Source organism: Panthera pardus, unplaced genomic scaffold (genome assembly GCF_024362965.1).
Source record: "Panthera pardus isolate Hobbes unplaced genomic scaffold, ASM2436296v1 HiC_scaffold_18, whole genome shotgun sequence".
Lineage (NCBI taxonomy): Eukaryota > Metazoa > Chordata > Mammalia > Carnivora > Felidae > Panthera > Panthera pardus.
Window position 1 is genome coordinate 14321608 of NW_026526743.1, and position 26039 is coordinate 14347646.

At 49.2% G+C, this 26039-nt stretch overlaps 1 protein-coding gene across 3 annotated transcripts in view; it reads right to left on the minus strand.

Annotated features, from left to right (window-relative positions):
* Positions 1-25665, minus strand: part of SPTBN4 (spectrin beta, non-erythrocytic 4) — a 77342-nt gene extending 51677 nt beyond the window's left edge. The window contains exons 1-8 of one of the 3 annotated variants that reach the window (XM_053905930.1): positions 25420-25663; positions 24600-24653; positions 22605-22791; positions 9265-9416; positions 7773-7946; positions 4559-4650; positions 2904-2984; positions 1646-1761 (exon numbers count right to left, since the gene is read on the minus strand). In XM_053905930.1, coding sequence (XP_053761905.1) covers positions 1646-1761; positions 2904-2984; positions 4559-4650; positions 7773-7946; positions 9265-9416; positions 22605-22776 — 787 coding nt within the window. In that variant the 5' untranslated portion in view covers positions 22777-22791; positions 24600-24653; positions 25420-25663. Of the gene's footprint in view, positions 1-1645; positions 1762-2903; positions 2985-4558; positions 4651-7772; positions 7947-9264; positions 9417-22604; positions 22792-24599; positions 24654-25419 lie in introns of all 3 variants that reach the window. The other 2 variants (XR_008423342.1, XM_019432042.2) reach the window with 2 other exon arrangements.
* Positions 25666-26039: the final 374 nt, after the last annotated feature.

Below are 26039 nucleotides of genomic sequence, written 5' to 3' on the forward strand. Positions count from 1 at the left end.
CATCCTTCAGGGCTCCACTCAGCTTACACTTCCTCAGATAAGCCTCCCTGTTCGCCCTGTGTAGAGTCGGTCACCCCTGTTACTCTTCCTCATGGCATCTTATCATTGCCTCCTGGAACTTATCATCTGCAATTAAATATTCATTTATGCAATCATGTTCTTATCTTGAGTTTGAGTTCCATGATGACAAAGGCTATGCCTGTCTTTTTTCCCATTGTTCTGGTCATGCCCAGCGCACAGTAGGAGCTCAATAAATATTTACGAAGTGTATTTATTTATTTATTTTATAAGTAAATAAATTTATTTTATGTATGTATTTATTTATGAGGGCAGAGATCAAGGGTGTGGGCTTTGGAGGAAACGTGTGCTTAAATCCCTGTTCAACCACTTACTCACTGCATGTCCTTAGGAAACAGACCTAACTTCTCTTCGCCTCAGTTTCCCCCATTGCAAGGCTGAGGATTAGCACAGTGCCTGCCAAAAAGGAGCACTGTAAGTTTTAGAAAGAATAGTCTGGCACAGAGGAGAAACTCAGTAAATTCCAATTATCGTTTTGATGTGCCCACTGAATGCACAATATTACACTTAGCTCTTACTCCACCAACTCATGGTTGGTGGAACAGATATCCACTAAACACCTACCATGTGCCAGACACAGAATATAGGTATCAGAAGTCCCATGTAGGGGCACCTGGGTAGCTCGGTTGGTTAAGCGTCAGACCCTTGGTTTCAGCTCAGGTCACGATCTCACAGTTCGTGGGTTCAAGCCCTGCGTCGGGTTCTGCGCTGACAGCATGGAGCCTGCTTAGGATTCTCTCTCTCTGCCCCTCCCCCCCGCCCCCCAAGAAGTCCCACGTACTGGTTTTCAGTGTGACACTGGGCAAGTGACTTCACATCTCTGAGACTTCATTCCTATCACTTTAAAACAGGACGGATAAGGGGGCATCTGGGTGGCTCAGTCGGTTAAGCGTCCGACTTCAGCTCAGGTCATGACCTTGCGGTGTGTGGGTTTGAGCCCCTCGTCAGGCTCTGTGTCTCCCTCTCTCTCGGCCCCACCCCCACTCGTGCTCTGTCTCTCTCAAAAATAAATACATACTAAAAAAAATTAAAACAGGATGGATAAGTTCTATCCATCCAGGTCAGTGTGAGGGTAAAAGCGGGAAGTTCTGCTAAAATTCCCAGCCATGTGCTTGGCACAGAGCAGACTCTCAGAGAGAGGGAACAGCTGTTATTCTAGAGATTGGTGGGTCGGTGTTGGCATGGTCTGGGATTAGGATTGAGGCTGAAGTCAGGGGATAATGTTGGGGGTGGGGTTGGCTCTGGAGCTGGGACCGGAGTTAGGGAGGGAGAGGGGGTTGGGCTTGGGGGAGCTGACTGGGCTTGGGGTTGGGAAGGGGACGGGGTCAAGTTGGAGGCAGGAATGGAGATGAGTCTGGGGCTGGAGACAGAGATGCGAAAGGAAGGGACTGGAAGATGGGGGCAAAGGGGATTAGAGGTGAAGAAGGGGAGGGGCTGGGTGGGAGCCAGGACTTAGAAGGACTCGGGTTTGGGACGGTGTTGCAGCAGGATGGAGAGGAGTTTGGGCTGGCATTGGGGTCGGGGGTCCCCCCAGGAGGAAGTCCCGCTGGGGTTGTGGGGGGCTCACCCTCAGGGTCCAGCAGACGTGTCAGCCCCAGGTGCTGCTCTGCCGTGCGGAAGGCTCTCTGCAGGTTGTAGTTGGCATTGGACTTGGTGAGTTTGCTGAAGTCCACGAGATCGGGCCTAGGCAGGGGCACAGAGCGGGCAGGCAGCAGGCAGGCTCCAGAGCCAGGGGGCAAGCAGGCAGAAAGACCTCCCGGCCTGAGCCCCACCCAAAGCCAGGGGCAGGAGGGGCACCGCCTCCCGAGGGGAAAGCTGTGTATGCTGGTGCACGTCTGTGCACTTATCTGTGGCCGTGAGTACTGCGTGCGAATGAGTGGGACCGACTTGGCAATGCACACATCTACTTGGGTGCTTTGCTAAACAGTATTACGTAGCAGTTAGAAGTGTGAGGTCTACAGCCAGCCCACGCAGCTCAAACCCCAGCTCGGCCATTTCCTGGCTGGCTGTCACTCTGGGTAAGCTATTTTGTCTCTCTGTGCCTCAATTTTTTCATCTGCAAAATGGATGATAATAGCATCTGCCTCACAGGCTCACTGACTATTAAATGACTTATTGGAAAGCTCTTAGAACAATGCCGGGTATACAGAAAGCACTTAGTAAATGTTACCGTTGTTAGTATGACATGGGTACAGCTGGTGGGTTTCTCACTGTGTCGGGGGGACGGGTCTCCCTAAGTGTATGGGTGTGTATGTGACAGGCAGGGCTTGTGAACGAACATGTGTCCACAGCAGAAAAGGCTGGGTTCCACTCCGACCACACCAGAGCAAGTCCCTCCCAGGCTCCGGGTCTCAGTTTCCCTCATCTGTCATATGGACAGTCACGATGTGGGTTCAACTTGTCTGGATGCCCACCTTTCAGCCAATTCAGCGCCAGGCCCTGGGGTGTGAAATGTGGGTGCACAGGGAGCCGGAAGGGGGGCTCTGCAGCTTGCCTTGAGGAAGGACCACCATGCACACACCAGAGAAGACCATCCATGGGGGGTGAGCTCCCACCCTGGAGGCATCGAAGCATCAGGCACAGGCTGTGTACGTGCATGAGTATGCGTGTGTCTATGCAGCTGCATGAGGGACGTGTGTTTCCACGTGTACACAGACTATGGGGCCCGGACAGGGTTCTGTGCAGGTGTGTGCCTCGTGTAAGTGTGAAGGGATGGGTCCTTGGGTCTCTGCGTGCCATCTACATGCATATGTGTACAGGTGTGTACCCAAGGGACATGGGGGAGGGGGAAGGGCAGGGCCAGGCTGCCCCAGGCCACGTGGTACCTGTGCCGGTGAATGAGCGCGTTGAAGGCCAAGCCGTCCCGCCAGCTGGTGGTGAAATTCTGGATGTTTACCTCAGGGTAACTGGCAGTGTGGAAGGGAGAGACAGAGGCAGAAATGGAGACAGTCAGGAGGGAAGAGGGAGGGAAGGAGAGAAGAAGGGAGAGAGAGATAGACATAGATGGATGGTGGGGGGGTAGATAGATGATAGGTGGATGGAAAGATAGATAGATAGATAGATAGATAGATAGAAAGATAGATAGAAAGAAAGAAAGAAAGATAGATAGATAGATAGATAGATAGAAAGAAAGGTAGATAGATAGATAGATAGATAGATAGAAAGATAGATAGATAGATAGATAGAAAGAAAGATAGAAAGAAAGAAAGAAAGAAAGAAAGAAAGAAAGAAAGATAGAAAGATAGATAGAAAGAAAGAAACGTAGATAGATAGATAGATAGATAGATAGGTAGAAAGATAGATAGAAAGGTAGATAGATAGAAAGATAGATAGATAGATAGAAAGATAGAAAGATAGATAGATAGATAGATAGATAGATAGATAGATAGAAAGATAGAAAGAAAGAAAGAAAGAAAGATAGAAAGATAGAGAGAAAGATAGAAAGAAAGAAAGAAAGAAAGAAAGAAAGAAAGAAAGATAGATAGAAAGATAGATAGAAAGATAGATAGATAGATAGAAAGATAGATAGATAGAAAGAAAGATAGATAGATAGATAGATAGATAGATAGATAGATAGAAAGATAGATAGATAGATAGATAGATAGATAGATAGATAGAAAGATAGATAGATAGATAGATAGATAGATAGATAGATAGATAGATAGATAGATAGGGGCAAGGACGGAAAAAGAGAGAGAGACGGAGAGAAAGCAAGATACAGAGATGGAGAAAGAAAGGAGGAGGAAGGGGAGGAGACAAGAAGGGAGAGAGAAGGGGGAGGGAGAGACAGAAACAAGGAAAAGCAGGCATAGAGGTAAAGACAGACACATGGAAAGACAGAGAGTGTTGCAAGACAGCCGGCCAGCCCCGGAAGGCTGAGCATCAGAGAAAGCCCAGTCTCCATCCATACCTGCTCTCCACTTCCTCCCAGGGGCAGAGGGCACCTGAGTTTCAGGCCATGCCCCTCCCGCAGGGCAGAGAGTTGGGGGACCAGGAGACTTCCCAGCAGAGCCTGAGTGGCCCCCTTCTCAGCCCCACCAAATGTACCCAGGAGCCTGAACTTCTCACGGGAGCTGCCAGAGCCCCGGTATACACCGTCCTCGGCTGCTTTTGGGGTGGGGGTGGCCAGGACTCAGGACTAGGGCTGGGATGTTCACACAGGTGCCCACAAGGCCTCTCGAGGTACAGGATGAGATACAGGAGACCGAGCAGGCTGGGGACGGTCCACCACTAACCAGCACTGTTTTCTGAGGAGCCCAAGTTCTAAATTTGAACCAGGCCTTCCAGATTCTTACACGGGTTTATTTGTCAAGGTCAGAAGAGTGGACGTATTTTATTTACCAGTTCCTTAACTTCAAATGTAACATTCTGACACTGAGGACTTGGGTGGTCCCTTGCACTCTTGTCCCAGAAGGGACCCTCAAGATCAGGCTAGGGCCCCACCCGCCCAGTGGGGACACAGGGTGGGGGGTGCACTTACCCAGCTGTCTTCATCTGACACCACAGGAGCAGTGCGTCCTTGGCGGAGCGCGTCTCTCTGTTGTCCTCAGTCTCAATTTTGATAACTTGAATCTGTGAGGATATAAAACATGGCTGCTGGGACCCAGAGGGCTTGTGTCTGGGACCTGCCGGTGCACTCCGCTACCAGGGACAAAGGGGATGGGAGGGGCGGCTTCCGGCTGGGTTTGGGGGTTCAGGAGCGTGAGGGTGGGATCTGGAGTGGACCGGGACATCCACAATTGGGGGAGGAGGAGGCTGCAGACTAGGGTCTCATTTTCCAGGGAAGCCTCCATACTTTGGCGTCTGGGCCACTTCTCTGATCCAAGCCACCATCATTTCCCCCTGGGCTAGTGCAATCACCTCCAGGCTGGCCTCCCTGATCCTGACCCCACAGTCTGTTCTCCTCATGGCAGAGAGGGACCCTATGAGCACCCAGATCAGATCACATGTTTCCCATCCTCTGGACTTTCCGTGGGTCCGTCTCACTCACGGTAAAAGTAAACTTCCCCTCGTCATGCCTCTGACCTCCTCTTCAGCAGCCCACTCTGCTCCAGAGACCTGCTATCCTCTTCACTAAATCACCAGCGTCTTCCCACCTCAGGGCCTTTGCACTGCTTGTTCCTTCCCTCAGGGGCCCACATGGTTCCACCCCAATTTCAGGTCTTTTCTCACATATCACCTCTGTGAGGCCTTCACCAACCACTTGATTTTAAATCACAGTATGTGTACTCAAATTTCACATCCTCCTTTTCTACCATACCTTTTATTTATTCATCTGGTGTACTGTCTCCCCATTGTGGACTGAACTGTGTCTCCCCCAAAATTCATAAGTTGAAGCTCTAACCCCCAACTATGACTGTATTTGGAGATCGGGCCTTTAAGGAGGTAATTAAGTTTAAATGAGGTCATAGGATAGGTCCCCAAAATGATTGGTGTCCTTATAAAAAAAAAAAAAAAAAAAAGGAAGAGATCCTAGGGACGTGCGCACACAGGGAAAAAGCCATGTGAGGACACAGAGAGAAGATGGCTACTTGCAAGCTGAGAGAGGCCTCAGGAGGAACTGATCCTGCCAGCAGCTTGATCTTGAACTTCCAGCTTGTAGAACTTGAGAAAATAAATTTCTGTTGTTTAAGCCACTCCGAGTGTGGTATTTTGTTACAGCAGCCCTAACAGACTAATGCACTCACTAACTTATTAAAGCTCTAGGACCACAGGATGTTTGTTTTGTATTCTGCGGTATCACACTTAGTAGGTGTTCAATGATGTCCTCAGTGACCAAGTATCTAAAGCAGGTTCAAGAGCCCCGGATGGGTGTTGGAGACTTAGGTCCTGGACTCAAGAGCTGAGTTTGGCATTTGGGTTCCGAGGGAGAAAACCAGGTTCCAAAGAGGTGCCAGCCCCTAGCGCATGGCTCCAGCTGCCAGCAGGGATCCCGCCCTCCCGCCCCCCAGTCTCATTCCTTGATTTTGTACTGGCAATGCCCATATCTGTCTCCAGCCCCCACCCCTTCCTTGAGCTCTATTCCCATGATCCAGTGGACTCCTAAATGCTCCCCCTGATGTTTTAGATATCAGATTCCTCATCACCATCACATCCCACACTGTCCCTCAAATCTGCTCCTCCTTCAAATCTGTCCCTGGGTGACCCCACTTTATCCCCCCTGGTCCTGAGCCTTGAATGTTGGCCTGGACACCTCCCTCCCTCCCCTTCCCCTGCCCATTCCCATTACAAGGCATCTTTCCTATCTGCCTCCCTCTGCACTTCCCTCTGGCCCCACCCTGGTCCAGCTCCAGTCTCTTCCCTGGGCTCCCAGTCCCCAATTTTGGCAATCACCCCCAATGCAGAGGGATCTGTCTAAATCTGATGATGTTGGGGTGCCTGGGTGGCTCAGTCAGTTAAGAGACCAACTCTGGCTCAGGTTGTGATCTCATAGTTTGTGGGTTCGAGCCCCGGGCTCTGTGCTGACAGCTCAGAGCCTAGAGCTGCTTTGGATTCTGTGTCTCCCTCTCTCTCTGCCCCTCCCCTGTTCGTGCTCTCTCTCTCTCTCTCAAAACTAAATAAACATTTAAAATAAATAAATAAATCTGATGATGTCTATCCTTTTGATAAAAATCTCTAATTTCTCCCCATCTCAAACAGAATAAAATCAAAACTGCTAATCACAGATTACCTAGGCCCTGTCAACTCCTCTGACCTCCTCTCCTCCCTGGCTCCCCCTTGTCTCCTATTCTCTAGACATACTGGTTTTTCTGGACCTCCAACATTTCAGCTCCTTCCCACCTCCCTCAGGGCCTTTGCATCCTGGCTGTGCCTCCTGTCTGGAATGCTTTTTCCCTTCATCTTATGTCATGCAGCCATCAGCTTCTCAGAGAGTCCTTCTCTGACCACCAAGTCTAAAATCTCAACACTGTCAACCTGATATTTTGCATTCTTTTTACTGCCTTATCATAATCTATTCTTGGGCGCCTGGCTGGCTCAATCCATTGAGGTTCTGACTCTTGATTTCGGCTCAGGTCATTATCTCAGGTTTGTGAGCCCCAGCCCCGAATCAGGTTCCTCACTGACATTGCAGAGCCTGCTTGGGATTCTCTCTCTCCCTCTCTCTGCCCCTCCCCACTCGCTCTCTCAAAAATAAACTTAAAAAATATATTAAAAATAACCTATTCTTTTCTGCATAGCTCTTACCTAGAGTTATCCACTTCTCATACATTTCTTGTCTATGTATTTACGGGTTTGTTTATTGTCTGTCTCCCTCACGACAATGTAAGCTCCATAAAGGCAGAAAATGTGTCGGTTTTGTTTCTGAACTGAAACAAAATTGACTGGATTTGAATTCCAGCTCTACTATCCAGCTGTGTGACCTTGAGCATATTACTTCCCCTCTCTGGGCTTCAGTTTCCTCTCTGGTAAAATATAATAAATAGTATCTACCTTATGGGGTTGTCGTGTGTATTAAATGCCAAGAGCTTAGAACAGTGCCTGGAACAGGGTGAAAAATATATAAATGATCACAGTGGTGGTGGTGATAATGATTATTACTTTTATCCCCACCACTTGGAATAGGGTTCCTGGATCATAGTAGGAAAATTTTTGGAATGAATGAATGAATGGATAAGCAGATGACTGGGTGGCGGAGGCCCTCCTAAGGCCACACCTTGGGACGGTGGGCTGGGCAGGGGTCACTTGGGGATCACCTGGAAGCGCAGGATGATGGTCCAGACTAGCCCCAGGGTCAGCCGGTGGTTCCCGTCCACAATGTCATGCGAGCCCACGTTTTCCAGGTGCACGCGCTGCTCCTTCAGGAACTGCAGCGCCTTGTCCACGTTTTCCAGCGAGTGGATCCTCATGCGACCTCGAGTGGGTCTTGGCTAGAGTGGCAGGGGCGTTGGGAGGTGGAGGGCCTGGCCAAGGGCCCTGTGCCCTCGGCCTCTTACCAACGAGGTCGGCCCCCCATAGCCACGCCCCCTGGATGTCCAAACCCAGGCCACGCCCCTTCAGTCTTCTCAAAGACCACGGACGTCTTTGCCCCTTCCAGCCAGACCCTTTCAAGAGCCTGTTCCCTTCCTGGATTATTCTAGTTCCTGTCCCCACCCTTTCTTTCTACTGAAGTTCCACATCCAACCTGATGGCCACCTCTTATCCAGAAGCCTCAGCAACCTACCGGTAACCACACTCCTGTCCTCTGCCTTTGACCTCTGTTCCAGGACCCCCGGTTTGGCCCCTGGCCACGCCCCTCACTGCCTCCCTTTCAGGCTTCGGCCTAGAGCCACGCCCATTCCCCCTAGGTCTCCGAGGGTTCTACTATTACTTCCAACGTTTCTGTTCTATAGCCATGCCCCACAGGACTTCGGAGCTCCAGGCTCTGGTCCTTTAATGAACCTCTAGCTCCTCCCTTTGCGGTGAACCTTTAATGAACCTCTAGAATCCCACCCTTTGCGGTGAAGCCTCATCCAAGCCCAGATACACAATTGCAACACGGGACGCCAGGGTGGCTCAGTGGGTTAAGCGTGGGACTCCTGGTTTCCACTCAGGTCGTGATCTCGTTCTTCGTGGGTTCAAGCCCCGCATCGGGCTCTGCTCTGACAGTGCAGAGCCTGCTTGGGATTCTCCCTCTCTCCCTTTCTCTCTCTGCCTCTTCCCTGCTCATGCTCTCTGTGTCTCAAAAATAAATAAACTTAAAAAAAAAATACAACAGCAACTCATATAAAAACAAGCCAGACCCATTCCAGAGTTCTGTCTGGTTACCCAGATTTCCACGACCTAAGCCTCCCCTTCCGATGACAACTGTACCTTCATCCACAGACCCTCTGCAACAGGGTCCTGCCCCTATTTTACGGCCAAGCCTCTTGCTACCGCACTACCCAGGCCAGTCGCTTCTAATAAAGCCCCTCCCTTCTCCAATTGCCCCACCCCTTCCCACTGAGCTTCTCCCCACCACAAGCCCAGAGTCCGCTGGATCTCCGGCCTTCACCTTCGGCAGAGCCCAGCTTCGGTTCCCAGCCACGCCCCCACGCTGCTCACGCCCAAGCCCCACTTCCGGCCATAGCCCCACCCACCTGAGCAAAGAGGCCGCTCACCCATCGGGCTCTTCCAGGACACACCACACGTCGGTTAGCCAGGCCCTGTCGTAGCCCAGCCCGGAATCCCGGGGCCGCCCCCTTCCCCCAGGCCCGCAGGCCCCCTCACCAGCTGCTCCCCGGACAGCACTTCCAGGAGCCGCGTGAGCACAAAGCCGTCCCGGAGGTCGGCATACAGGTCCCCGATGTGGCAGCCGACGCGGGCGAGATGCGAGTTCACCCACTTGGTGAAGGTCTTCTTCTGCACGGCCTCGCGCTCATCTGAAGGACAGGCTCTGATGAGCCCCCGCGCCCCCAGCACCTCTCCCCTTGCAGCTTCTCCGCAGCCCCTCACTCCGGGCCAAACCCTGTTTCGGCCCAGCTCTGCAACAATCAGGGCTTCTTCGCACAAGCGGCTCCTCCTACCTGGGACGCCCGGCCCACCCTTCGCTGCCCGCCTGGAGACGCGTCCTTTAAAGCTTTCCTGAGACATCGCTTCCACAAGAAGCCTTCCCTGATTCCCACCCCAGCCGGCCCTATTCATTCGCTCCGTACATACTGGGGCATCTACTATGTGCCTCCGCACTCTCCTTGGCTCTGAGTACAGACAGAGGCCTTCCCTCCCAGAGCTCAGTTTAGTGGGGCACAGATAATACACTAGGGAGCTAGAGAAGGTTAAGGAGAGGGCGGGAGGGAATGAGAGCTGTGTTTCAGGCTGCTGTGGAGAGGGTGGGTCAGAGAGGGCAAGAATGACAGCCCAGGGCAGGGAGACTGGGGAAGCGACTCTCGAAAGAGCGGACCAGCCGCACCGGGGCAGAAGCTGGGAATGGGAGAAGGGGACACACCAGGGATAGTTACAGATGAAAAAAATAATAATAATAATAAGACTTGGGTGTGACGGGTTGTGGGGGGTGAAGGGGAAGGAATATGCTAGAATGAATGCCCCTGAGGAAAAGAACCGAGTCACAGACCCCCTCAAGCGGTAGCCGAACGGCCAGCTACAACCTGCATTTCCCACATCCCTAGGGAGCAGGGTGCCCACGTGACTGCCGTCGGAGTGAGGGTGCAGGGGGGGAGGGGGGAGGGGTGCAGGGGGGGGGCGAGGTGTCAGAACAATGTGGGCAACTACTGCTGCACTTACTTGCTAACTCTCTCCTACAACGTTTTATTTTATTTTATTTTTTTCAGTAACAGCTTAGAATGAGCTATAATTCACCTACTATCAAATTCACCCTTTCAAAGCGTAACTTCGGTGACTTTTAGTATAGTCACAGGGTTGTGCAACCCACACCACAGGGTTGCACAACCCACACCACCATCTGATATCAGAACATTTTCATCCCTCCGAGGAAAAACCTTGCGCCCTTTAGCAGTCACTCCCCATTCCCCCTTCTCCCAGCCCTGGGACACTAGGAATCTCTTTTCTGTCTCTCCGGATTTACCTATTCTGGACATCTCATATAAATAGAATCATACAATATATGACCTTTTGGGTGTCTGGCTTCTTTCACTTAGCATCATGTTTTCAAAGTACATCCATGCCATCACATATATCAGTACGTTATTTCTTTTTTACGGCTAAATAATATTCCATTCTGTGGCTCTCCTGCATTTTACTCCTCTACTCATCAACGGATGGACATTGGGGTTGTTTCCACTTTGTGGCTATTATGAATAACGCGACTATGAACATTCGAGTACATACAAGTCCTTGTGTGGACACATGTTGTCAGTTATCTTGAGTAAATACGCAGGAGTGAAATGGTTGGGTCCTATGGTAACTCTACATTTAAACTTTTTTTTTAAGTTTATTTTTGAGAGAGAGAGAGAGAGAGAGAGAGACAGCGAGCAAGCCTGAGCAGGAGAAGGGCAGACAGAGAGGGAGAGAGAGAATCCTAAGCAGGCTCCAAGCTGTCAGAGCAGAGCCCGACGTGGGGCCTCAACCCACAGACCGTGAGATCATGCATGATCTGAGCCGAAATCAAGAGTCAGATGTTCAGCCGACTGAGCCACCCGGGTGTCCTTACATTTAACCTTTTGAGGAACCGCCAGACTGTTTTCTCAAGTGGCTGTGCCATTTTACATTCCCACCGGCAATGTACGAGGGTTCCGGTGTCCCCACATCCTCAGGCCACTTGTTATTTTCCATTTGATCAGGGCCATTCTAGTGGTATAAAATGGTCTCTCACTGTGCTTTTGATTTGCATTTCCCTGATGACTAATGATGTTGAGCATCTTTTCGTGTGTTCATTGCCCACGTGTGTATCTTCTTTGGAGAAACATCTATGCAAATCCCTTCCCCGTCTCAGTTGGGTTAGTCTTTTCTATCATCTGTAGTTTCTTTGCAACTTCGTGTAAATCTATAATTATTTCATAATTTAAAGTGTTATCAAAACAGGCGGTGCCCGGGTGGCTCAGTCCTTTGGGCGACCAACTCTTGATTTCAGCCCAGGTCGTGACCCTAGGGTCATGGGATCGATCCCCGCGTTGGGCTCCTCACTGAGCGTGCAGCCTGCTTAAGATTCTCTCTCTCTCTCTCTCTCTCTCTCTCTCTCTCTCTCCCTCCCCCTGCCCCTCTCCCTACCTCCCCCGCTCTCTGGCTCTCTAAAAAATAAATTAAAAAATAAAATACAGTGTTACCAAAACAGGAAACTACTGCCTGGCCTTCCTTTCTCTTCTCCCAGCTTCCACAAGCTTGAGCACAAGGTCCACAGGGCACAGGATAGAAGGACCTGGAACCCACGCTGATAGCTTGGAGCAGAGCCTCCCTGCCCACCAGGCTGCCCATCTCAGGATTATCCAGGAGGGAGAAATGAGCTTCTATCTCCTTTAAGTCACTGCATTGTGGGGTCTGTCTCTTGCAACAGCTCAGCCTGCACAGTATGGTTAGCATTTCATTATTGAAGAACTTCATTGTCGCACTTCTAAGTTCCCTAGCCATGCAGTAATCAAGATTTGTATAGCCAGTCTATTTCCCCTTTTAACCATTTGACAGCTCTCAATTTCTTTTACCATAACATTTACCTTTTGTAATACTATTTTTTTTAATTAAGTAAACTCTGCCCCCAATGCGGGGCTCAAACTCACGACCCCAAGATCAAGAGTCGCATACTCCACCCACTTAGCCAGCCGGGCGCCCTTTCATAATATTATTAAATATCGCATTTGACTCTGGCAGTAGAAAATATGCACTGTAGAGCGCCTGGGTGGCTCAGTCGGTTAAGCTTCCGACTTCAGCTCAGGTCAGGTCAGAGCCTGCTTGGGATCCTCTCTCTCTCCCTCTATCTCAGCCCTTCCCCCACTGATACCTTGTCTCTCTCTCAAAATAAATGAATAAAACATAAATAAATAAATAAATAAATAAATAAATAAATAAATAGGGGCACCTGGGTGGCTCAGTTAGTTAAGCTTCTGACTTCAGCTCATGTCATGATCTCACGGTTTGTGGGTTCGAGCCCCACGTCGGGCTCTGTGCTGACAGCTCGGAACCTGGAGCCTGTTTTGGATTCTGTGTCTCCCTCTCTCTCTGCCCTTCCCCTGCTCACACTCTGTCTCTCCCTCTCAAAAAATAAACATTAAAAAAAATTTTTTTAAAGAAAATATGCAATGCTGGAAAATATCCACTGACTGACCTGTATTTTTTTTTTTTTACATTAAACTAGATGTTGAAAGTTTACCTCTAAGTTGAAAGTGAGTATGCAGAAACTAATAGTAAATTCACATGAAAGATCTTGTTTGTTTAAATGTGGGTTTCGTGCTGTGTGGATAGGATGGGGACCCGTGGGAGCACCTGACCATCAATCACACACGAAGAAGGGATCACGGAATAGACGATGACTCGAGTATTTGGTTATTTTGCCTTCTAGTGGCCGGTGCCCGAGCCAAATGGCAGATTTGGGCGAATGCTGAAGCCAAAGTGGAACTTCTGTGCATCCCCAGCATGGTGCCAGAATGGGGACAATTGCATTCAGTCCTGCCTCCATTGATAACATGCTGTTTGACTTCGAGTGGCCATTTCTCTCCTTTGGGCCTCCATTTCCCCCATTTGCAAAATGAGGGGTTTGGACTAGATCAATGGACTCTGAGGGACTCTGAGTGTTTGGGAACTCGTGCTTGGAAGACGGATCCACGAGAATATTGTCTTATTTTGTCATCTCATTTTGCTGGTACCAAAAGAAAATTAATAGAAACACATCCTGGCCCATCCGGATGGTGACCTCATAAAGCACAATACCGTGAGATATTGGGTTTTGTGATTACAAATCCTGTTAGCATGGGGACGCCTGGGTGGCTCAGTCGGTTAAGCGTCCGACCTCGGCTCAGGTCATCATCTTGCGGTTTGTGAGTTCAAGTCTCCTGTCGGGCTCTGTGCCGACATCTCAGAGCTTGGAGCCTGCTTTGAATTCTCTCTCTCTCTCTCTCTCTCTCTCTCTCTGCCCCTCCCCTGCTTGCATTCTCTGTCTCTCTCAAAAATAACATTAAAAAAATAAAAATAAAACAAATCGGGGCGCCTGGGTGGCTCAGTCGGTTAAGCGTCCGACTTCGGCTCAGGTCACGATCTCGCATCCGTGAGTTCGAGCCCCGCGTCGGGCTCTGGGCTGATGGCTCAGAGCCTGGAGCCTGCTTCCGATTCGGTGTCTCCCTCTCTCTCTGACCCTTCCCCGTTCATGCTCTGTCTCTCTCTGTCTCAAAAATAAATAAACATTAAAAAAAAATTAAAAAAAAAAACAAATCCTGTTAGCCTGATTGGGGGTCCAGAACTGAAATGCCAGCAGAGGTCTGGCAGGCTCTGAAAAGGAGAAACCTAGGCCCTCTTAAAAGGGGCAGTGGTCACACAGCACCTGTGCATGGAGCCTCCTAGCAATGAAAGCCCACTGTTGCCATGCCATTTGATGTTCCACAAGGAGCCACGAACCTGCATTTTTAAAGATAAAATCTCCTTATTTTCATTTTTAAAAATTTTTTTAAGTTTATTTATTTATTTTGAGAGAGAACGAATATGAGGAGGGGAGGAGCAGAGAGAGGAGGAGAGAGAGAATCAAAAGCAAGCCCTGTACTGTCAGTGCAGAGCCTGATGCGGGGCTTGAACTCACGAACCGTGAGATCATGCCCTGAGCTGAAATCAAGAGTCAGATGCTTAACCGATTGAGCCACTCAGGCGCCCCCCAAATCTCCCTACTTTTAAATGCCAGCAACTGATTTATGTGTGTATAAAACACAGTGGAGGGGCGAGTCTGGGTGGCTCAGTTAAGCCTCTGACTCTTGATTTTGGCTCAGGTCATGATCTCGAGGTTTGTGAGTTCAAGCTCTGCGCTGGGCTCTACGCGGACATCTCGGTGCCTGCTTAGGATTCCCTCTCTCTCTCTCTCTCTGCCCCTCCCCCCCGCCAAGAAATAAATAAATAAACATTTAGGAAAAAACTACAATGGGGGTGAAACCAGATCTGCCCCAGAGTGCCACTTCCGACATAAGATGACACTGAATGTTTACTGTGTTGCTGAGTGTGTTCGGTTACCACGTAGTGTGTTCCGTGTACCCTGAGGCCACCTCTACTGTCCTGCCTGTGCTCTGAGCCCAGGGAGACTGTCACTGCTGACTGTCTCAAAAGGGTTCCCCCGGCCCTCAAAGGCCTCAGACTTCCAGTTGGGTTTGGCTAAGAGGAGAAAGGAAGGGCTGAGGAATTTATTCCCTCCCTGCCGGACCAGCTTTCAGCAGCGCCTGGTTCCTCTTTCTACAGTCCCCGGCGTGTGAGGCCTCTGTCCCCCTCACTGCTCCCTGCCCCCATCCCTGAGTGTCCGCTGACCTTGTAGGTGCCTGTAGCCCTGGCCACACCTCTGCAATTAGTCCCTTCGTTAAGCTCCCCTCAATTTTACCCCCTTGAGGGAGCCATCGGCTTCCTGCCGAGACTCTAGCTGGCACCCATACCTCTGGGCTGTCAAGACTCCCAGCCAAATGACAACTGTCCTACCTCTGCCATTGTGCTCATATGGAGTTACCATTTATGTATTCTTCTCCTCTGTGCTAATCACTAGCGCAAGCAAAACACATTTCCTCAGAATAAGACTTCAGGGGCGCCTGGGTGGTTCAGTTGGCTAAGCGTCCGACTTCACCTCAGGGTTCGTCGTCTTGCGCCTCTGTCTCCCTCGCTCTGCCCCTTCTTCCTGCCCCCCGCCCCCCGCACTCGCGTGTGCTCTTTCTCTCTCAAAGATAAATGTTTAAAATCAATAAATATATTAAAAAAAATTAAAAAAGAATAAGACTTCAATTCATTCATCTCTTTAATACATTGAAACTTTCACGGAGCTGAGGAACCACTATTCTTTTGTCCATTATTGGTTAAGGAGAAAGGATATAGAGAGACTTAGTATGTCACCAGTTTGGCTACTGGTCTGGGAAAAGTTAAGAAGCCAGAAAATACCAGTAGTGGTGGAAAGGTGGGGACATCCTAACCTTCCGTGTCTCCTGGTGGGAGTTACAGACTAGGGCAGTTCTCTGGGCAGCAATCTGAGTCTAAATAAATTCGAGCACACCCCCATAACACAGCAGTGCTTATGTCCCATAAACTTTTCCACACTGGTTTATAAGGAGCATGTATGAGGATGTTCAATGCAATGCAATTTGGGGGGCAAGGGGCAGAGGCAGGTTGGGGGTTGTATAGGGCTGTCAGATTTATGACAAAGTGAAATTGCAGATCGGTAGGGAAAAGAAAGTCTTTTCCATAAATGGAGCTGAGTCAACCTGCTACCCAAAAGTGGCAAAAAACAAACAAACAAAAAAAAAACCTGACCCCCCACTATACACAGTAATAGAAATATCATTTGGCTTCTAAATCTAAATGTGAAAGGAATAAGACTCTTAGAAGAAAATACCAAAAAAACATCTCCCTGACCTTGAAGTAGGCGAAGATTCTTTTTTCCTAGAGAGCATTTCCTCTTTTGTCTGTTTGGTTTTTTTTTTAAGTCTATTAATTTATTTTGACAGAGACAGAAGGCACAGGGGAGGGAGAGAGAGAGAATCCCAAGCAGGCTCTGCATGGTCAGTGCAGAGCCCCATGCTGGGCTTGAACTCACCAACCAGGAGATCATGACCTGAACCGAAGTCGGACACCTAACCGACTGAGCCACCTCGTCACCTCCCGGCCAAGATTTCTTCGACAAGACAACAAATGTGAGCCACATAGGAAATATGTACTAATTACCAAATTAGACTACATTTAAATTAAGAAATACCGTTCATCAAGAGGCAACATTAAAAGAGTAAAAAGACAAGCCACACAGTGGGAGAAAATATTCACAACACATACATCTGACAAAGGACTTGGACCCAGAATATGCAAGAACTCCTACAAAACAATCAGAAAAGGGCAGGAAAATTAATATGCAAATGGGCAAGGGACTTGAATGGGCATGGCACAGGAGGCTATCCAAATAGTGAATAAGCAGATGAAAAGGTGCTCCACCTCATTAGTTGTTATTAGTCATCAGGAAAATGTGAATTAAAACCACAATAGAATGCACACCCATCAGAATGGCTAAAATCAAAAAGATGGACCACACTAGGGGCTGGACGTACAGTAACTGAACCCCTCGTACACTGCCGGTGGGAATGTAAAATGTTACAAATCGGCAGTTTCCACTAAAGTTAGATATACACCTACCCTATGACCCAACACTTTCTTTCGCTCGATGTGGGTGTAAGTCACCAAAAATGAGTGCTTACGCCCCCCAAAAACAGGTACGAGGAAGCTTAAAGCAGCAATAGTTTGTAATAGATTGAAATACTGGTAATTACTGGTTTGTGACAGTCTAGCTTGTGCTGGCCCTAAACCAGAAGCAACCCAAATGCTCACCAACAGGTGAATGGGAAAAATTCGCCGTATTCACACTGTGGAATACGATACAGCAACGAGAAGGAGCACCCTACAAGTACGTGTAGACAGGGATGAGTCTCACAAGCACAGTGTTGACTGAAGGAAGCCAGATACAAAGGGGTACATCCTTCAGGACTCTATTTTTACGAAGTTCAAATAGCAGGAAAACAAATGTACGCTGTTAGAAGTTAGGCCAGTCTTAGGGCGCCTGGGTGGCTCATTCGGTTAAGCGTCCGACTTCGGCTCAGGTCATGATCTCACGGTCCGTGAGTTCGAGCCCCGCATCGGGCTCTGTGCTGACAGCTCAGAGCCTGGAGCCTGTTTCAGATTCTGTGTCTCCCTCTCTCTGACCCTCCCCCGTTCATGCTCTGTCTCTCTCTGTCTCAAAAATAAATAAACGTTAAAAAAAAAAAAAGAAGTTAGGTCAGTCTTTACTCTAGGGAAGTAGTGAGAGAGGTAGCCTTAGGGGGGCGGGCTTCTCTGGGGCCGTTACATTCCTTTTCCTTATCTGGGGACTGGTTACCACCCGCTGCTCATTGGTGGAAATGCTGGGGACTCACGATTTATCTGCATTTTTATGTGCTTATAATACTTTAATAAACAGTTAAAGTATGATATACATGACCACTAATTAGCAATGCACATTTTGTAAAATCATTGACCCACAAAGATAAGAATTTGCATTAAAACTATCAGAATGGGGAGCGTCTGGGTGGCTCAGTCAGTTAAGCATCCAACTTCAGCTCAGGTCATGATCTCACGGTTCGTGAGTTCCAGCCCCGCGTCAGGCTCTGTGCTGACAGCTCAGAGCCTGGAGCTTGCTTTGGATTCTGTGTCTTCCTCTCTCTCTGCCCCTCCCCTGCTCACACTCTGTCTCTCTCTCCCAAACAAAACAAAACAAAACAAAACAAAACAAAACAAAACAAAACAAAACAAAACAAAACAAAAAAACTAGGGTGCCTGGTGGCTTAGTTGGTTAAGTGTCCGATTCTTGATTTTGGCCCAGGTCATGATTTCACTGTTCATGAGTTCAAGCCCCATGTCCAGATCCACACTCACAATGCATAGGCTGCTTGGGATCCTCTCTCTCCCTTTCTCTCTGCCCCTTCTGCATGCTCTCTCGCTCTCAAAATAAATAAATAAACTTAAAAATTTTTTTAAGTATATATCAGAATGGGAGGGGTACCTGTGTGGCTCAGTCAGTTGAGCAACCAACTCTTGATTTCGGTTCAGGTCATGATCCCAGGGTCGTGGGGTCGAGCCTTGCATTGGACTCGCACTGAGCGTGAAGCCTGCTTGGGATTCTCTCTCTCTCTGCCTCCCTCCCCCACTTGTGTTCTCTGTCTCCCTCTCAAAATAAGTAAATCAACAAACAAACAAAAAACTACCAGAACAGGGCACCTGGGTGGTTCAGTCCATTAAGTGTCTGACTCTCGATTTCAGCTCAGGTCATGATCTCACAGTTTGTGGGTTCAAGCCCCACGTCAGGCTCCATGTTGACAGCTTGGAGCCTGCTTAGGATTCTCCCTCTCCCTCTCTCTCTCTCTCTCTCTCTCTCTCTCTGCCCCTCCCCCACTCATGCTCTCTCTTTTTTTCTCTCCCTCTCAAAATAAATAAATAAACATAGAACAAGAGAGATGAAAACAGTTGTGGGTTTGTTGCGTTTAGGAAAATTATAGATGTAATAACTTAAGAAGACATGGGGCACGTATGAGAATTGTTTTTTTTTTTTCCTTACAGGGGATGCCTACACTTCTCTGGACTAGATGTTTGTCTGTTTGTGGTATCGGCACTGATGTTCTGTGAATCAGTGAAGAGTCCTTGATCCCCATGTTACCACATCCCACCCCTGCTTAAAATCTTACCATAGCTCCCCAGTGCCCTCACAACCTACATGGCGGCCTAGAAGGCCCCTCAGGATCTGACTCCAGCTGCTTCCTTTTGCATTGCATTAGTCACCACCGCCTTCTACCCACTCCCAACTTTTGGAAGGGTTGCATATGCTGTTTCCTCTGCCTGGAATATTCTTCTGCTCTCCACCCCAGGGTTCACTCTTATTCATCCTTCCGGGCTCAGCCTAGGCATCTCCTCCTCCAAGAAGCACTCTGCCTCTCTGGACTGAATCAGGCACCTCATCTGAGCTCCAATAGTCCCTGGGCTTCCCCATCCCAGCCCCCTGCCTGTGCCTCACCATCCTGGCCCTGACCACTCCGGGTCATCACTACTCTCCCAGGGGACTGGGAGCTCTTTGGGCTGGCTCAGTTACCATCATGTCCCTCAGATTGTCCAGCATAGGTCAGGCACAGGGGAGGCACTGAATATTTTGTGGATGAAATAATCTAGAATTCTAAGTGATGTGATCCCAAGTTTTTAAGGTTCTAAGAGTCTAAAAGTATGATTTTAAGTTTCCACGAGTATATTTTATACCATTCTAGTTTCTTTTCTTTTTTTTTTTTTTTTTTACATGTATTCATTTTTGAGAGACAGAGAAAGACAGAGCACAAGCAGGGAAGAGGCATAGAGAGAGGAAAACACAGAATCCGAAGCAGGCTCCAGGCTCCAAGCTGTCAGCACAGAGCCCGACGCAGGGCTTGAATTCACAAACTGCGAGATCATGACCTGAGCCGAAGTCGGACACTTAACCCACTAAGCCACCCAGGCGCCCTTCTGGTTTCTTTTTTTTCTTTTAAGTTTATTTATTTATTTTGAGAGAGAGAGAGAAAAAGCATGAGTGGGGGAGGGGCAGAGAGAGAGGAGAGAGAGAGAGAGAGAGGGAATCCCAAGCAGACTCCTGTCAGTGCCAGTGCAGAGCCTGATTCGGGGCTCAAACTCATGAACTGTGAGATCATGACCTGAGCCAAAGTCAGATGCTCAACCGACTGAGCCACCCAGGCGACCCCATTCTAGTTTCTAAATCAGAGGAAGCTGGCCATCCATTAGTTAATTCTCATTCACACTTTTGTGGCACATATAGATTTTTTTTTAACTGGGAAATTGTACAAAAACATCAGAGCTAGGGGCACCTGGGTGTCTCAGTCAGTTGAATGTCCGACTTCGGCTTAGGTCATGATCTTGCAACCCATGAGTTCAAGCCCCGCATTGGGCTCTGTGCTGACAGCTCAGAACCTTGAGCCTGCTTCAGATTCTGTGTCTCCCTCTCTCTCTGCCCCTGCCCCGCTCACGCTGTGTGTGTGTCTCTCTCAATCAAAAATAAATAACAATTAGGGGCGCCTGGGTGGCTCAGTCGGTTGAGCGTCCGACTTCGGCTCAGGGAATGATCTCACAGTTCATGGGTTCAAGCCCTGCATCGGGCTCTGCGCTGACAGGTCGGAGCCTGGAACCTGCTTTGGATTCTGTGTCTCCCTCTCTCTCTGCCCCTCCCCCACTCACGCTCTGTCACTCTCTCTCTCAAAAATCAATAAACATTAAAATTTTTAAAAATAAATAAATAAATAAATAAATAAATAAATAAATAACATTAAAAAAAAAAATCAGAGCTAGCAAATTTGGGCCCACAGTTCCCATGGCTGGAGCTGGTGACCAGGGTATTGTTCCCCAGTTGACCATGGCCCCCAGTCTACTCTCTCATTTATGTCACCTGCTTCTGGGAGGCCCTTAGGTTTGACACCACTCTTCAACATCTTATAATTATAAAGTTTCAACAATCTTAGTATCAAAGATCCCATGATGGATATGTTGAGTTACTAAAATTCTGAGATTCTGAGGGAACGGATTCCGACCTTAGGGTTTTAAGATTTCATGATTACTACAGTCTTCGTTTATGTTTACAACATTCCGCGTTTCTGAGATAAGAAGGTCCCAAGGGTCAAAGGTACTAAGGGTCTAATGTTTTAAAGACTTAGGGCTCATGGTTATGAAGTTACAGGTCTCTGAAGGTTCTCAGGGTCTTTGCTCATAGCTTTTTTTCTTTGTTTATTTGTTTAGGCTTATTTTGAGAGAGAGAGCTAGAGAGAGCACACACAGTCATGTGCGAACGAGCGGGGGAGGGACAGAGAGAGAGGGAGAGAGAATCCCAAGCAGGCTCTGTGCTGTGAAGGGCAAGATCATGACCTGAGCTGCAATCGAGAGTCAAATGCTCAACGGACTGAACCACCCAGGCGCCACTGTTTGTTTGTTTTGAAGTAGGCGCCATGCCCAGTGTGGGGCCCAATGCAGCTCCCCTGCCTCCCCCGAACTCACAACCCTGAGATAGAGACCTGAGCTGAGGATCAAGACCAAGACGCTCAACCCACTGAGCCACCCAGGAGCACTTGCTCCTAGTTTTAGTGCTGATGATTAAATAACTTCTGAGGTTCTAAAGCCCTCTCTGAATATGAAGTCCTAAGGCTCAAGGGTCTACAATTCCAAAGGTCTTCGGTTCTAAGATTCTATCACTATATGGTTCAGGTCATGATCTCAAGGTTTGTGAGTTCAAGCCCCACGTCAGCCTCTGTGCTGACAGCTCAGAGCTTGGACCCTACTTCGGATTCTGTGTCTCCCTCTCTCTCTTCCCTTCCCCCACTCATGTTCTGTCTCTCCCTCTCTCTCAAAAATAAATAGACATTAAAAATTTACAAAAAACAAAAACAAAAACATCAACGTAGGGTGACCGACCATCCTGGTTGGCCCCAGGGTTTCAGAGGGTTTCAGTGCTAAAAACTGGAAGTGTGGTCATTCTATCTCAAAATTCTCGGGATCCACATTTCTATTCTGAAATTCTAAAGGTTTAGGATTATAAAGCCCTAAGGATCTATGTGTATTAGAGTTTAGGTTTCTAAGGGTCTAAGATCCAAGGAGGTCAATGATTAAAATTTCTAAGGTCTATGATTATAAAGTTCTGTGTTCTAAGAGTCTCATTTCTAGAGGCCTCAACTTCAAAGAATCTTGGAGTATGACATTCCAAGGTCCAAAAATCCAATATTTCAGCATCTTGAGATTCTAAAGAAGTACGCTTATAAAATCCCACATTTCTTTTTTATTTAAAAAAATTTTTTTTAATGTTTATTTTTATAGAGAGAGGGAGAGCATGAGAAGGGGGCAGAGAGAGATGGAGACACAGAATCCGAAGCAGACTCCAGGCTCCGAGCTGTCAGCACAGAGCCTGACGCGGGGCTTGAACTCACAAACTGTGAGATCTTGACCTGAGCTGAGGTCCGACGCTCAACCAAACTGAGCCACCCAGGCGCCCCAAAAATCCCACATTTCTGAGACTATACATTTTCAAGGTTGTAAGGCAGCACTGCCCCATACAGTATCCACAAGCCACATATGGCTACTTAAATTTAAATTAATTAAAACTGAATACAATGAAAAATTTGGTCCCTCACGAAGCACTGGCCACATTTCAAGCGCTTACAGCCAAAAGTACTAGTGGTTAGTGGTTAGTACATCGGACATCACAGATAGAGAACATTTTCCCATCACTGTGGAAAGTTCCATTGGACAGTGTTGGTCTACAGATTCAAGTGAAAAGGGTCTGTAACTCTCTTCCCATCCTCCAGGCCATCAAGGTTCTCAAGCTCTGAGGTGCACAGATACCACCCCAACAACCTCCTCCCTTTCCTCCTTCCCTCCTCCCACCCCAGCCCTCTTCCAGGTACCTGCCAAGGCCTTGATCCTGGAGCACTCAAAGAGGGAGGCGGCTGCCGTGGCGGCTGCTGGCTGCTCCCGTTCCCAGCCCCGATCCGGACTCTCCCAGCGGGCTGCAGGATTGTTGTTGTTAGGGGCCGGCAGGCCCTCCATGTTGTCCACTTCCCCTGGTACCTGTGCCATCGGGGAAGGTGAGGCCTGGGGAGGAGCAGAGGCAGGTTAGGCTAGACACAGGTCCGGAGCTCAGAGGTCCCACTTCTAACAGCCGCTGTCTGTGAGTCCTGTCCACTCCCTCGCCCTCAGTTTCCCTGTCTTTAAAGTGGACCTAATACTACTGACAATAATATTCACTGTGACCACTTCATAGGGGTGTGATAAAGCACCCAGCTCAGCACCTGGAGCAGGGCAGGGGCTGGGCAAATTGTCCCTATATTATTGTTAGAAGGATGACACTTATCAGTAGAACTCTAAAATGCAGTGAAGGGGCTCTTGAGGGGTTCAGTCGGTTAAGTGTTGGACTTCGGCTCAGGTCATGATCTCACAGTTCGTAGGAGCCCCACATCGGGCTCTGTGCTGTCAGCACAGAGCCTGCTTGGGATTCTCTTTCTCTTCCTCTCTCTCTGCCCCTCCCCTGCTTGCATGCACGCTCTCTCTCTCAAAATAAATAAATAAACATTAAAAAAAAAAAAAAGACATTGGGGCACCTGGGTGGCTCAGTCGGTTAAGTGTCCGACTCTTGATTTTGTCTCAGGTCATGATCTCACAGTTCATGAGTCCGAGCCCCACATCGAACTGTCAGTGCAGAGCCTGCTTGGGATTCTCTCTCTGTCTCTCTCTCTGTCCCTCAAAAATATATAAATAAACTTTAAAAAATATAATGTTTATTTATTTTTGTTGAGAGAGAGAGACAGACAGAGTGTGAGCAGGGGAGGGGCAGAGAGAGAAGGAGACACAGAATCTAAAGCAGGCTCCAGGCTGTGAGCTGTCAGCACAGACCCTGATGCGGGGCTTGAACTCACCAACTAGGAGATCATGACCTGAGCCAAAGTCGGATGCTTAACAGATTGAGCCACCCAGGTGCCCCAAACTTTAAAGGATTAAAAAAAAAAAGACATTATAGAGGAGGAAACTAAGGTCCAAGGTCGCAAAGCTAGTGGGTAGCCAGAGTTCAAACACAGGTACTACATTTACATTAAATGGCCCCAATTCTTCATCCTTATAACCACATCCTTTGCCATAGAACTCTGGAGAGTTCTATGTAGGGAGGGGAAAAGTGGAAGAGCGTCCCCTCACAACCTTGACTTCCGGTTTGGGCACATGACTAGCTTTGACCAACAGAATTAAGTGGAAGTGCTGTTGAATTCTAAGCCTAAAACTCAAAGGACTTTGCATGTTTTTGTTTGTGCTTGATTGTGACTGTGAGAAAAACACTCTCAGGGTAGGCTGGGCCTAAGGCCCCAGTCACGAAAGCCAAGGCCGGCTAAAGCAGCCAATAGTCAGCACCGCTCCCCACCCCACATCCCAACACGTGAATCAGCCCCACTGAGACCAGAAAAACTGTCCAGCGGAGCCCAGCCTAAGTCCCTGACCTCAGACTTGATGGGTAAATAAAGGCGCCATGTTTTCAAACACTGAGTTTGGGGTGGTTTCTTATGCAGCATTATTGTGGCAACAGCTAGCTGACATTGTCTGATCCAGAGCTATGCTCTAGAACACTTGCCAGATTGCAAATATGAAACTAAAGAGGGTGGGAGGCATTCGGATACCTTTCCTCCTCCCTCTGGGCCCCCAGGCCTGATTCTGAGACTACAAAAGGAAGGAACTGTGAGGAGATCAATGTCCTTCTCAAAGACCCAAACAGCTGACAACACACCAGATTGTAAGAAAGCAGGGTCTGGGTGTTGGTCAGTGTAGCGGAGATTGTCCCTTCTAGTGGACACTCCAAAATCCACTGTTATTCTTCTCTCCTTCTACAGAAAGCTATAAGTAGGCACATGGCTACTTACCACCTGTGTGACCTTGGCCAGTCACTTCCTCTTTCTGGGCCTCAGTTTGTTCATCTGTAAAATGGCAATAATAGTGCCCATATTCTAGGGATGTTTGTAGATGAAATGAGTTAATAGTGCAGGAAATACGGTATCTAGTACATGCAAGCCCTTGATACATGGTCCTTGTTATCATTATTCATCCTCTCTGGTCACATATCTTAGCAAATCAAAGTGCCTGCGCTGGAGTCAGAGAGAAAGGAGTTCAAGCCCTGCTTTATTCTTGCTGCATCTTTAACCCATCTTTAACTTGGCCTCCCTACCTCAGTTTCCCTCCCTGTTAAATGGTGATCACAACTGTTTCCTCGGTGGAGAACACTTGGGGATGGGGAGGCACTTAGCACTTGGTGAGCTCTCTGTCAGGCTGGGAAGAGCGCTGGCCATTATGTGATTGAATGGAGAAGGAAGGGAGGCAAAGGAGATGGAGGAGGTGGAAAGAGGTGTCCCAGGGCCCCAGCAAAGGCTCCATGCTGGGGGTGGGGAAAAAAAAAATAATAATCGATGCTTTAACCCTTCCGAGGCCGCGCTTCTCTCTCCCTGCAGTCTAGTCACTGTTCGAAAGCAGGGGACCTGGGAAGGACAAGGCCCGGGAGGAAGACTCACGCATGGCGCGGAGGCTGGCCTGGGTTGAGGTGTGGGGGCTCATTCTGCCCTGGACCCTTCCCCTCCTCCAGCCCGGGAGACCCTAGGGGCTCAGGCCATGCCCACGGCGCGCGGGGGAGGGATTCTCGGGCAGGTGGGGACATGCTGCAGGGAGGGGCTATCACCCAAAGCCGCTCACCTGGGCCCCGTGGCCGCCGGTGCCGCCGTCCCCGCTGCTCGCGGCGCCCGACCGCCCTCACTGGCGGCGTCCGGTGCCCGGCCCAACCCGGCCCGGCTCCGCTCGGCCCCGCCGGCCCCGCCGCTCGACCGGATCCGCATGCGCCGCCGCCGCCGCCGCGCCTCCCCCGCTCGCGCGGCCGCCGCGCTCGGCGCGCCCCCGGGACCCCCTCCCGCCAGCCGCCTCGGCCGCCTGCGGCGCTGGCCCACGCGCGGTCACACACCGAGCCACGCCACTCGCCGGGCCAGAGGTAGCGTCACACACAGCCACGCACTCTCACGGGGTCACACACTCCCACACTGTCACACACACACACACGCACATACACGGGGTCACATACAGCGTCGCAAACATTTACCCACAGCCACACACTCACACGGTATCACCCCCCCCCACCCACGGGGACACACAGAGCCAAACATGCAAACTCACACGCAGTCACACGCTCACATGGGGTCCCACTCTGGCACAGTCCCCGACAGCATCACACATGGTGACACGCTCAAATAGTGCCACCACCCACACCATGTCACACACAAGCACGCATATGCCATGCACTGTCGCACACTCCCATGGGGTCA